General features: G+C 49.0%; 1 protein-coding gene across 9 annotated transcripts in view; it reads right to left on the bottom strand.

Annotated features, from left to right (window-relative positions):
* Ptpn14 (protein tyrosine phosphatase non-receptor type 14) overlaps positions 1–11,804 on the bottom strand; it is a 142,275-nt gene that overhangs the window by 29,335 nt on the left and 101,136 nt on the right. For all 9 annotated transcript variants that reach the window (XM_050148146.1, XM_050148138.1, XM_050148147.1 and 6 more), the window contains 6 exons: positions 11,665–11,735; positions 10,861–10,948; positions 7,448–7,536; positions 4,914–5,001; positions 3,760–3,842; positions 1,266–1,323 (listed from right to left, as the gene is read on the bottom strand). In XM_050148146.1, the coding sequence (XP_050004103.1) occupies positions 1,266–1,323; positions 3,760–3,842; positions 4,914–5,001; positions 7,448–7,536; positions 10,861–10,948; positions 11,665–11,735 (477 nt within the window). The remainder of the gene's footprint in view (positions 1–1,265; positions 1,324–3,759; positions 3,843–4,913; positions 5,002–7,447; positions 7,537–10,860; positions 10,949–11,664; positions 11,736–11,804) is intronic.

The following is an 11,804-nucleotide window of genomic DNA, read 5'->3' as shown; positions in this document are numbered from 1 at the left end:
GGAGGGAGGGAGGGAGGGAAGGAGGGAGGGAAGAAGCCGAACCAAGGGAAGGGAAGGGAAGGGAAGGGAAGGGAAGGGAAGGGAAGGGAAGGGAAGGGAAGGGAAGGGAAGGGAAGGGAAGGGAAATGTCCTCCAAACTTTCTAATGGAGAAGTTGAAGACAGGCTAGACACACATTGGCTGCAGAGAAAACTCTTTGGTGCTTGAGTCTTTGGACTCCAGGGTGATGTGGGAAGGTCATATGTCTATCTGTTGCTTTCATTGGTTAATTAATAAAGAAACTGCTTGGCCTGATAGGTCAGAACATAGCTGGGTGGAGTAGACAGAACAGAATGCTGGGAAGAAGGGAAGTGAGGGCAGACACAATGGAGCCAGCCGCCAGGTCAGACATGCTAAATCCTTCCTGGTAAGACACCACTTTGTGGTGCTACACAGATTATTAGAAATGGGTTAGTCAAGATATGAGAGTTAGCCAAGAAGAGGCTAGATATAAGGGCCAGGCAGTGTTTAAAAGAATACAATTTGTGTGTTGGTATTTCAGCTGTAAAGCTAACCATGTGGGAGCCAGACGGGATGAAAAGCAGGCCTGCCCGCAGCTCCTTCTACACCAGTGAACTGCACATCTAGCGGAGTGGGAAAGCCACACACCTTAAAGAGCTACAAGACCAGTAGAAAACAAACAGGGCAATTCTGCCCCAGAGCCCCTGCGTCACCCTGAAGACACAAAGAGCCTGCAGTGGGACTCACATACAGCTGTGCTTCCTGGTCACAGCACCAGGAAAAACAACAGCTTTGAAAAAGCAAAAACCAGCTAAAGGCTAGGTGCTTTATTGACTAAAGTCTGGAAATCAGAAAACGTCCCATTCGTTCGATAGACGGAGACCGTTAACTACACTCATTTGGTTGCGGCTCATTTAAAAAGCATTTTCTGGCTAGTTTGCTCAGCTCTATGTGTGGCAGTGAATTCCTAGGACTCTGGGGCACATTACCAGAACAGACGATCAAATGGTCAATGGTCTGAAGGTATATGATCATTCTGGTCTGGAGTAAGACTGGGGAGAACCTCAAACCACATAGAGGGAGGTGCTCATGGGTACGTGGGACACGGTGGATATTTGCCACATCTCCTGCAAGTGAATCATGACCTGCTATGCTTCCAGCAATTCTCCCCTGGTCATGGTACCCTTAGTCACCTCCCCTCAAATGCGTAATAGAACCCTTATCCCAGCAGCCAGACCACGGACTGAGACTGAGGAATGTACGTACCAGTGAGGACCGGCTCCAGGTGGGCTGGCGTCTGATTGGGGGTGGAGAATTTGACTGTCTATATGAAAGATTAAAAATGAAAACCATCATTATTGTTGATTAAAGTTCAAAAGGTCAGACAGACAAGGGAAGTTGGGAAGGGGGCCAGGCCAGACCAGCGAAGCCTACCTCACAACACACGCAGAACACACAGCACACACAGCTCATGACTGCACACCAACATTAAGAACACACAGCACACACAGCTCATGACCGCACACCAACACTAACAACACAGCTCTGCCTTTGTTCTCTTTCACGCTCAAAATGTTTGGAATACATATTTTTGTAGAGCTTTGCTCATTGTTACTAGAACGAGGCTTACTTCTAAAGAAATATTATGGGAGAAATAAAGACCGGAAGACCTCACATCGTGTGAACTTTTAAAACAGTGTCCTGTGTAAACCTGTGGAGGTGCATAATGAAAATATTTTGAAAATGCTTCCAGTTTAAATAAGATTCCAAAATAGAGAAAATATTTTTCAGTTCGAGCCCATAAAGATAATACATTCTGCAAATGTTTATCAGGCTAGATGCCTTTTTTGTTTGTTTTAACTCTGCTCTGACGCTGGGGGTCAAAGCCAGCAAACAGTAGGCAAATATTCCATAGCTGAGGTATGTCCCCAACCCAGCAAATCTTTCACAGAGTTCTCTCTGTGAAATACTTCAGCATTGATTCAATGACAACAAGAGAGAGGTGTGCAAGCCAGAACATATCCATTCCTGAGAGTGGTTACCATGAGGTTCCAACACCACACCGTATTTAAAAACAAAATGAAATACAAGATACAGACTTTTCCTCGGGCTAAACTTCTTCAAATAAAGACTTCCCTGAGTTGGAGATTTTGCCTGTCTACCTGCCTGTTGATAAATATCTTTGCTCTGGTGAAACCATAGGGATAAGGCAGTAATGTGGGTTTCTAGCAGCTGCTCAAATTCAGCGGTATCACTCCCGGGTTAAACATGGGATCCACATGGCAAGGACCAGCTGTGCAAGGGCAGATGCCACCTGGCGAGCCTGGGCGGCTCACGAGTGGACAGACCTAGATGGAGGAGGAGGAGGTTACGGAGACAATTCCTGTTCTGGAACTCGACAGGAATGCCCTTGACTTGAGATTATGGAGCTCCATGTGTATGTGGGAAGGATGAGGTTAACTGCTTCGGATGCCACGCCAAGGAAGAAGACAAGGGTACCCCAGAACGGAATTCTTGATTTTCAATGTTACATGCGGTGTTCACGGATATTAGAAAAGACCACAGAAGAAACATGAATGTTGAACACATCAATGAAGCTTTGTGCTGAGAAACAGAGAAGAAGATAGCAACTCTCAAAGGGATTCATATCCACCACACAGAAGTCAGCTATAGAATTCTTGATGGCGTCAAGGCCACCATGCAAATTCAAAGGCAAGAGCAGAACAGAACCATACGCATATGAGTGTGTCTGCAGAAGCCATGGTTATGTCCTTGCTCGGCCTTTAACCCATCTATTAACTTGGCGGGTAGGCCTAGACTATCACGTGTACTTTCAGACCCTAGCAGCAAGCAATTGCAATGTCTGGTTTAAAAGGGCCTGGGCTACATGGAGGGAAAAAGTCTGCCATGACCTGGGGCTCCAGTTCTGAGCCGCTGCCTTCTGCAGCGGCACCTGCTGTCCTGCAATATGCCACCCTGCTTGGATGTGCCCACTGTGGGAGCGTAAAGACAGCCCCTCGCTTGCATTTACACCCCTGATGCTCTTTGAACCAAAATTAAACACCTTGGGGGCCCAAGCGGCAAATGCGCTCCGCTGAGGAACGCCTTTTGAACGCGACCTATGTAAAGGCGCTGACAGAGTGGGCCCCCGGCACGCCGTCTCCGAGGTCAGGCCACGAGGAAGTGCCCTCAATCAGGCTCAGATTTATCATCTTTATTTCCGAACTAAATTAAAAAGACACACAGATGCGTGCCATCTCGAAGTGCCTTCCAAATCCCCCTCTAATTACCCTGGCCTCTCATTTGCAGTCAGATGGCACGACCCAGGAGCACACGCCGGGCTAGCCAACTGTGAGCGGAAACAGGCCGATCCAGCGGCAGCATCCTCTCTTTTAAGTTGGCTCATCACTCCGCTCCCCACTTCTGAATATACTCCACATCTAACACGGAGGGGCACCTGGGCAAATTGGGAACAGCTGGGCTCTTCCGAACTCAGAGCCGAGTGCCGGAACGGCACTGATGCAGCCCACCCTTCCAGGAAGTGAAGCATTTATAGTCAATTTGAAAATGATTGTCTCTCTAGGCACACGGACTGCAGTAGACAGCACTTAAACATCTCTCGCTGCTGACTGGCTTTGGACTCCTCCTATGGCTTCTGTAAAGATCAAGGGGAAAGAACGACTGGAAATGGACTTCTCAGAGGCCCCAACTTAACAGGACCAAGCCGTCCAGAGAGACGGTGAACTAAACATGTACTCACTCAGTGCAGATCTTGTTCTGTTTGTAAAACTTGTGCCGTGTTGTAAATAACCGGGAAATATACTTGGCATTTTCAATATCATCCTTGAAAAAGAAGAGATGGGAAAGAAATAAGCATTCATTAGATTAGATATGTACTTCACATAGACTTCTCCAAGTAGACCTCTCCTTCCATCCGAAGTACAGAATAACACGCTGGGCCAGGGAGCAAACCAATCTTTGTGATGTCAATGGAGCCCAAGCTACCACAGCTCGGCGAAGATGGCAGAAATGACCATCTGTCAATGAATTCTCCTGAGGTTCTGGTCTGCAGTGAGGAACTGCCAGGTTCTCACCTCAACTTTCAAAACCAATTCTTTTTTTTTTTTTTTTTTTTTTTTTTTGGTTTTTCGAGACAGGGTTTCTTTGTGGCTTTGGTGCCTGTCCTGGCACTGGCTTTGTAGACCAGGCTGGCCTCGAACTCACAGAGATCCACCTGCCTCTGCCTCCCGAGTGCTGGGATTAAAGGCGTGCACCACCACTGCCCAGCTCAAAACCAATTCTTAAATCAAGGCAGGGCCTACGATTAACACCAGTGTCATTCAACCAGAGACAGGATGACGAGGGGAACAATGTTGGCTCCTGAGAAGGGACCCAAATCCAGGGTCATGAGGGGCTGGAAAACCCAGGTCAGCCAGCAACAGAAAATGCAATGTGACTTAACTAGGAGTCACCTGAGGAAGGCTGTGACCGGAGTGGCATGGCACGCTGGACAAACCCAGTGAGAACATGCATCACTTGCAAGAGGTCATGCAGGACCAGGCAAGTATTAGAAAGAACTCCTTCAATAGCACTGAGTCCTTTACGCAGTAGTGTTGTGTCCAATATGCAGCCATGAGCTGCATGGGCCCCCGGACACCTAGGAAGGCAGTTCAGCACTGTAAATATATTTAAAATATTATTAGGATGTGTGTGTGTGTGGTGTGTGTGTGTGTGTGCGCGCGCACGCCCAACTTTACTGTGCAGTCCTTGAGTGTAGACTTCACAGATGACAACAGTGCCCCCAACATTGAAAGTATTAGGACATGCAAGTATCAGGACATGGAGAATGAGGCAAGGCATTGTTAGCTTAAAGAAAAGAATCCCTCCTTAAGCTGTGCAGACCCCTGGACTCACTGTGTGGAAGAGTGCTGTCTCCTCCTTGTCAATCAGTTCTAGAAGGATGGCTGATTTGCTGTGGGTGACACTCCCAATGTCATTCCACCTGGGCCAAAGAAATGTGACTAGGTTTACTCGAAGATGGTCCGTGTATCCACCCTGAGAAATGTCTCATCTTACAATTATGATTTAACTATATTAAATATTTGACTAGCGTGCACTCCGGATTCACTGTGCCATCTTCGGGGATAATGCCCAACGGTAGTTTCTGTACCTATGCACCAGTCATGGAAGCACACACATGTGCACACTTTCCTTGGCAGCTCTCGGAGACCTGGTGTGCAAGGGGACTCACTCAATGCAGGGATACAGGCGGGAGGACACAGGGAATCCACCTACGTGTGGGGCCTGTGGACGCCAGGGTCTTGTGAGGACTCTAATCCCAGAAGCAGGTGCCAGACAGCAGGAGATAAGTGGCTGCCTCCCATTCTACTTGGTTCCTAGACATTCTGTTAAGGCTCGGGCTTCAGCAGATGTCCGAGCTACGGCTCCCCACTGGTCCCTTTTCCATCACCATGCTCACGGAAGCTACCCAATCTCTGTTGAGTCTGGTTTTCCTTTCCTCCTGCCTTACTTCCTTCGACAATTTCCAGTTTCACATACTACAGGCTGATCGCAAACTTACCTCATAGCAGAGGGTGACCTTGGACTTCTAATCTTCCTGTTTCGGCCACTACACTAACATTTATATGGTGCTGGGGACTGAGTGCAAGGCTTCTTGCATGCTGGGCAAACAGTGCACTATCTGGACTCCATCCCCAGGCTTCGGCATCCTCTACCACTCTCCCAGAAAAAGAGAATCTCCTGGAGTGCCTGCTCCCCACCACACTGTGATGTAAGATTTTCATTCTGTGGTTAGACCTCTCAAGAGACCCCCGGAAGACCACAGGTTCCTCACTCAGTAGGGATTCCACGTCTCCATGTCTGTAATCCGTGCACAGAGTTCAAGTCCCACATCCTATCTAAAGCAGGAAAAAGTGGCTGATTTGCTTCTTCTTAGAGAAGATTCGATGTAGACACTGGTGAGACCCAGAGTCTCCCCGAGTCTGACCGATGAGTTCTTACCTGGGGTTTTCAAAGTTACTCCCAGTCACCTGCCCATTCCAGAAGAGCTGTGCTCCCCACACATGCCCGCGCGTCCTCTCCCTTTTCCAAAAATGCTCCCTGACAGAGACACCTGCTGCTTCCAGGATCTCAAGACAGGAGGCTTCTCCCTGACAGATGAATTCCTTCAAAGCAACTGCCCAAACTCTACAGGAGCTCCTCAGCCTGTGCCCCCCTGGGAACAGCTCCTGAGGGGACGGAACAACCCCTGCCAGAGGCAGACTGACATCTGCAGTCTGTCTGGAGTTCAGCAGCACAGGTGTGTAGGAGTGCTCATGTGTCTACAGGTTCATGTGCGTGTGGAATCCAGGGGACAACTCTGGGTATCAGTCCCCAGTCACTATCTACTTTGGATTTTGAGACAGTCTCTTTCCAGTCTGGACCTTGCCAAGCAAGTTAGTTTGACTAGCCAGCAAATCCCAAGACTCCACCTGAGCCTGCCTCCCAGCTCTGGGATTCAGGCCTGTGTCAACCTATCCAGCATCTTTTTTGTGGGTCCCGGGAACAGAACTCAGGTCCTTGCAAGACTTTACCAACTGAGATACAGTTCCCTAGCCCTTAAACATTTATCCTAAAGGTCTCCATACACATTGTAGCTTCAAAAATCAAAGAGGGAAAATCATAGAAACGATGGCAGAGCAGTGATCTGGGTTGGAAACTGTCTGGAAAGGCAGCCCTGACTGATTCCGAGAGTTCACGCTTTGCCTGTCGGGGGATCAGCACAGGGCCAGACTGCCCAGGTACACAGAGGCGAGCAGGCTGTCATCATGGAAGCTACGGGCAACCATGCAATGAGCCAGCTAGTGGACACTGACCACACCGCTGGACAGGGTTTGCTTGTGCTAAACGGAAAAGAAGGTTAAAGGGTCCAAGTAATAATAATAATAATAATAATAATAATAATAATAATAATAAAGCACTCGGTCGTTTCATTTGTTATCACAGACTAACTGCCCCTAAAATACACTTCTATAGACTATCAGTCCCCTTTTGTTAGTATAAAGATGACTTTGTCCTTGGCTAACACATGTGGTCACACAGAGAGCACGGGGCTGTGGGAAGAATCTGGTTTGGATCTAAACATCCAGAGACAGTCCTAACAAAAGCAATCAGCAGGACCGACTACAGAGCCTGCTCTTCCTGCTCTCAGGGTCTGCACCACTGACTCAGTAGACTTGAAATGCGTGTTTCCTGTAGCCAGAGAGGAAGGAATCAAACCTCTGGGAAAAGCAGTATCAATTTTCCCCTGGCCCCATCAATCCTGAAGACGGCCAATTTTATCTGAACTGAGAAAATAGAGTCCACTCAGGTCCAGTGTGGCTCTTAACTCATTACATAACTACAGTCCATGGCCCTGCCCACAGTCTCTCAAGGGAGGAACGCGTTACCTGTATATTACCGCCTGTCTTCCGATTCTGTTCCTCACGAAAATTCCCATAAAGAAAATGCCGAGGTGTGTGCTGTTGCCGTGATTGTCCTGCAGAGGATCAACAGAAGGCGTTTGTTACCACCGTGACCTTGCTGAGCCTTCACAACAGCCAAGGTCAAACAGCCGCAGTGTCTGCCAAGAGACCAGTGGAGAAAGATGTGGGGGGAAGTAGGGTGTGCGTGTACCCCACATAGTAGGAAGTGGTATGGTGTGTGTGTACCCCACATAGTAGGGGAGTGGTAAGGTGTGTGTGTGTACACCACACAGTGGGGTGTGGTACAGTGTGCATGTACCGCACATAATAGGTAGTGGGTGGTACGTGTGTGTGTACACCATAATGAAGTGTGGTACGGTGTGCATGTACACCATAGTGAGGTGTGGTATGGTGTGTGTGCACACCATAGTGTGTGTATACCATAGTGCGGTGTGGTATGGTGTGTGTGCACACCATAGTGTGTGTATACCATATTGCGGTGTGGTATGGTGTGTGTACACCATAGTGCAGTGTGATAGGGTGTGTGTGTACATCACATAGTGAGGTATGGTATGGTGTGCGCATACACCACACAGTGGAATACCATGTAGGCTTTAAACAGGATACTCTGGCGTTTGAAACTAGAGGCCATTATTATAAGTGAAACAAGAAAGGCACAGAAGACAAATGCTGTGTTCACTGAGATGGAGTGGATCTCATCAGCAGCATGGGGCAGCAAGGCTGCAGGGGTGAGGAGATGCGAGTCAATATGAACTCTAACTAAACTAGAGGGACAAATTCCGGGATCTACTGTGCACTGTGCTGGCTGCAGTGAGTAGCGACATGCCGAATTCTCAAAAGTCCATTGAGAAGAGATTTTCTGTTCACCCCACAAAAATGCTAAGACTGTGAGATAACACATGCATGAGTTAGCCTGGTTCCCCACCCTACATACACACAGGTTCAGAAGACACTATACATAATAAATACATACCATTTAGTTTGTCGTTTTAAAGACAGAGATAGTTGTAAGGCAAGAGATAGCACCAAGCTGGAACCCTCCCCTTCAAAGTTGCCAGTACAAGACTTCTGGTAAGACAGCCTGGTGGTCAACCCAGGAAGGATACAAGAGGAAAACAGGTCAGGCGGAGTGGTGTACCCCAGTAACCCCAGCATGCAGAAAGTAGTGGCGAGGAAGTTATGCCTCTGATGCCAGCGTGAGCTACTCCATGAGCTGAGGGGTGGGCCAAGAACTGGGGAAGAAGAAACAACATGGTTTGCAAACCAAAGAAAAGCTGAAAGATAAGTTATACCACAGAAAGATGCACATGGAACAGTAAGGTGGGGAGCATGAGAAGGGAGGGAAAGGAGACCCTACACGAATACCCCAGATGCTTTGCCTGCAGGTTCACACTAGAGTCAAGGGTAAAAGTGACCCAGAAAGAGCCGTTCCCGAAGCAGGATGATGTAAGAACACACAGAAGGATGCCTGAGGCAGCTGTGCTACACTGGATGCTACAGGCATCTCACTGGACCAAACTTAAATGCTGGGCATCCTACTGAGCTGTAGTCCTGGGTTGAGACACATCTGAGCAACCTCCTGTGAGCTCATAGGCTCCATTAGTAGGGGCAGCTCAGCCAGAAGCTACGTGAGTGTATGTGAGGTTTTAGGAAGGACAGATGGTACCCAAGGAGGGCTGGGGACATTTTGGGGAACCATGTATGGGAAAGCTGGTGGCTCTAAACGGAAGTGCACACAGGGGCCCTGTTCTCCATCTCACCGTCTATCCCTGCACACTCAACTCTCTGCTTGTGCAAACTTCTTCAAGGCAGGCCACTCCCCACCCCCTCCCACCTATCATCCTGGGTCACCCAGCATCCAGCGTCTGCAGATGGTTACCTCCACCAGGGACAGATATACTGGGGGAACTGGGCAGTTCAGCCAAGTTCCCCAAAGAGATCAGCACTGCTGGTCCTCCCTGGAGAACCTACTAGACGAATTCACTGAAGATGGAAAGATGTCCAAGCTCTACAAGTAGACTTCAGCTCTAGCTTGAGTGCCCTCCCTACCTACAGCTCAGACACTAAAAATAAGCAAACAAAGACCACAGCAAAACCCCCAACTTCCAGGCAGAAAAGCTGGCTCGGTAGAAATTGAGAAAAGTTTACTGATTTTTTTTTCAGTGACCCGAAATATTGTGACTATATGTGGGCTGCTGTAAGTGGGCTGCAGATGGCCTCGCCAGGCATTTCTGCAAGGCAAATGGATGACAGTCCTACCAAGGGCGGCCGTTAGAGAAGCAAAGGAAAATTAAACAAATCGAAAAGAGAGCCATTTAGCCCCTTTCACGGGATGCGGCCACCTCGCTTGATTCTGTTCGACCGCTCGCAGGCAGTTGTCATTAGCGCAAATGGTAAGCAAGCCAGAGAGGGAGCAGAGCATGTGTTAAAGCAGCCAGAGTGAAGAATGTGTGTGCGGAAATCACAGGCCCCTCCCAGCTCGCCGGGGTGTGCCAGCTGCATTAGGTTTCTGATGGAACGCCATCTTTTGAAGAGTTGGTCAGCAGAGAGGCGAGACCGAGTTTGGATGATGGGCTCGTGATTCTCCCAGTCACACCCACTCCAGTAGGTGGGGCAGTTACAAAGGATGCGCTTTAACGATTTGCTAGACACGGCTTCCACAAAACACCCACCACTCATAGCTCTGCAGAGCTGCAGGAACAAAACACGACTGTGTATTGGAGATGCTTCAATCTGGCTCACCAGTGATTATCCCCACATCCAAAGGAAAGAGAGGAGAAGACACAAAGGAAGAAAGCTGCTAGCTAGCCTCACTGTACGTGTCCACGGGATGTCAGCTGTCCTTGGGCTCTAATCGTAGACAACTGTCCAAGCAGACGAGCATGATCGGCTGAAGCTCAATCCCAAACTCTCTGAGCTCAGAAAAAGCATTAGCTTTACCTGAAGAGCGTTCTTAACTGCCAGGGTCAGAACGAGAAATGTCCCCAATAAGCTCATGTGTCTGAAAACTTCATCCCAACTGGTCACACTGTTTGGGGAGGTTATGGAACGCCCCTGGGGGAAGTGGGCCACTGAGGACGAGTCTTGGGGTTTTACCGCCCAGTTCTACTTCCTGTTGACTCTACTTTCTGGTTGCTTACACCACGTGACCGGCTGTCTCAATTTCTTTTCCAACACCAAGGGCTGTACCCCCTGAACTGTGAGCTAAAGCAAACCTTCCCCCCTATAAGCCACTTCTTGTCCCATCTCTTTTTGTCACAGGGAGGAAAAGGTAAGAAAGACATCAATCGTCACATGACACGGAGAAGGGAAGCCTTTCTGGCCCAGGGCCACCCACGCTAACTTTGAGATGTGCAGGGGCAGGAAAGGTGTGTCACCTTCACCGGGAAGGTCTCCTGTCCAAATCCATCCAAACGTTCTACTTCATTGATGTACATCAGCTCAGCTTCTGCAGGCGGGATCCCACTACAATCAAAACAGCACCAGAGGAGGAAATGGGTAGCAGTCCAAAGCTAGCGGCAAACACCAACATCTTAAGGCAAATCCCGGAGCTGTGTGCCGGCCCTGGTCTCCGGGGATGGCGTTCGTTTCCACCAGGGAGGTAGCACCTGGTTAGGTGGCATTATCGATCAGCTGCCTTTTACTCAAAAAGGAACGAGAAAGGGAAGGGAGATTTTCCAACCGAGAGACACAGCCTTTACAGCACTAATTACTCGATACATCCCTGGGAACAATGTCGTCTGCTTTAAAAAGACACTATGTGGATCACAATTTTGTGTGTGTGTGTGTTATGTTTTTCGAGACAGGGTTTCTTTGTAGTTTTGGAGCCTGTCCTGGAACTAGCTCTTGTAGACCAGGCTGGCCTTGAACTCACAGCCATCTGCCCTGCCTCCCTGCCCCCCCAAGTGCTGGGATTAAAGTCATGAGCTACCACCGCCCGGCTAGAAAATTTCTACAATTCTAAAATGAAAATATTTTAAAGAGGGAGGAGGGAAGGGGATGTGAGGAAGCAGGGAAGCACAGACCCCCACCCCCAAGCTCCACTTAGAACCCAGAGCCCAGCCACGTGGGTAGAAGCCAGGAAACCATGTGACCCAGGCCAGGGGTGGGCGGAGCTATGAAGACCCACCCCACAGTGTTTTGTGCTGGCTGGATGAAGTCTCAATCTCTACCCATTTTACCTGTGGGCTTTGTGCTCCTGGGCCACCTTCTGCGTCAGCTCCTCCAGAACAGCCTCCTCCAGGGCCAAATCCTGGAAGAACAGGAGCACTCGGGTCACTGTCCGTGCCTCCCTGGTCAGGCGTCCCCAGTGACACATTCC

This window comes from Alexandromys fortis, unplaced genomic scaffold (assembly GCF_014885135.2).
Source record: "Alexandromys fortis isolate MF-2015 unplaced genomic scaffold, M_Fortis_MF-2015_v1.1 scaffold_62, whole genome shotgun sequence".
Lineage (NCBI taxonomy): Eukaryota > Metazoa > Chordata > Mammalia > Rodentia > Cricetidae > Alexandromys > Alexandromys fortis.
The sequence above is the reverse complement of the archived record's forward strand: the minus strand, read 5'-3'. Positions and strand labels throughout refer to the sequence as shown.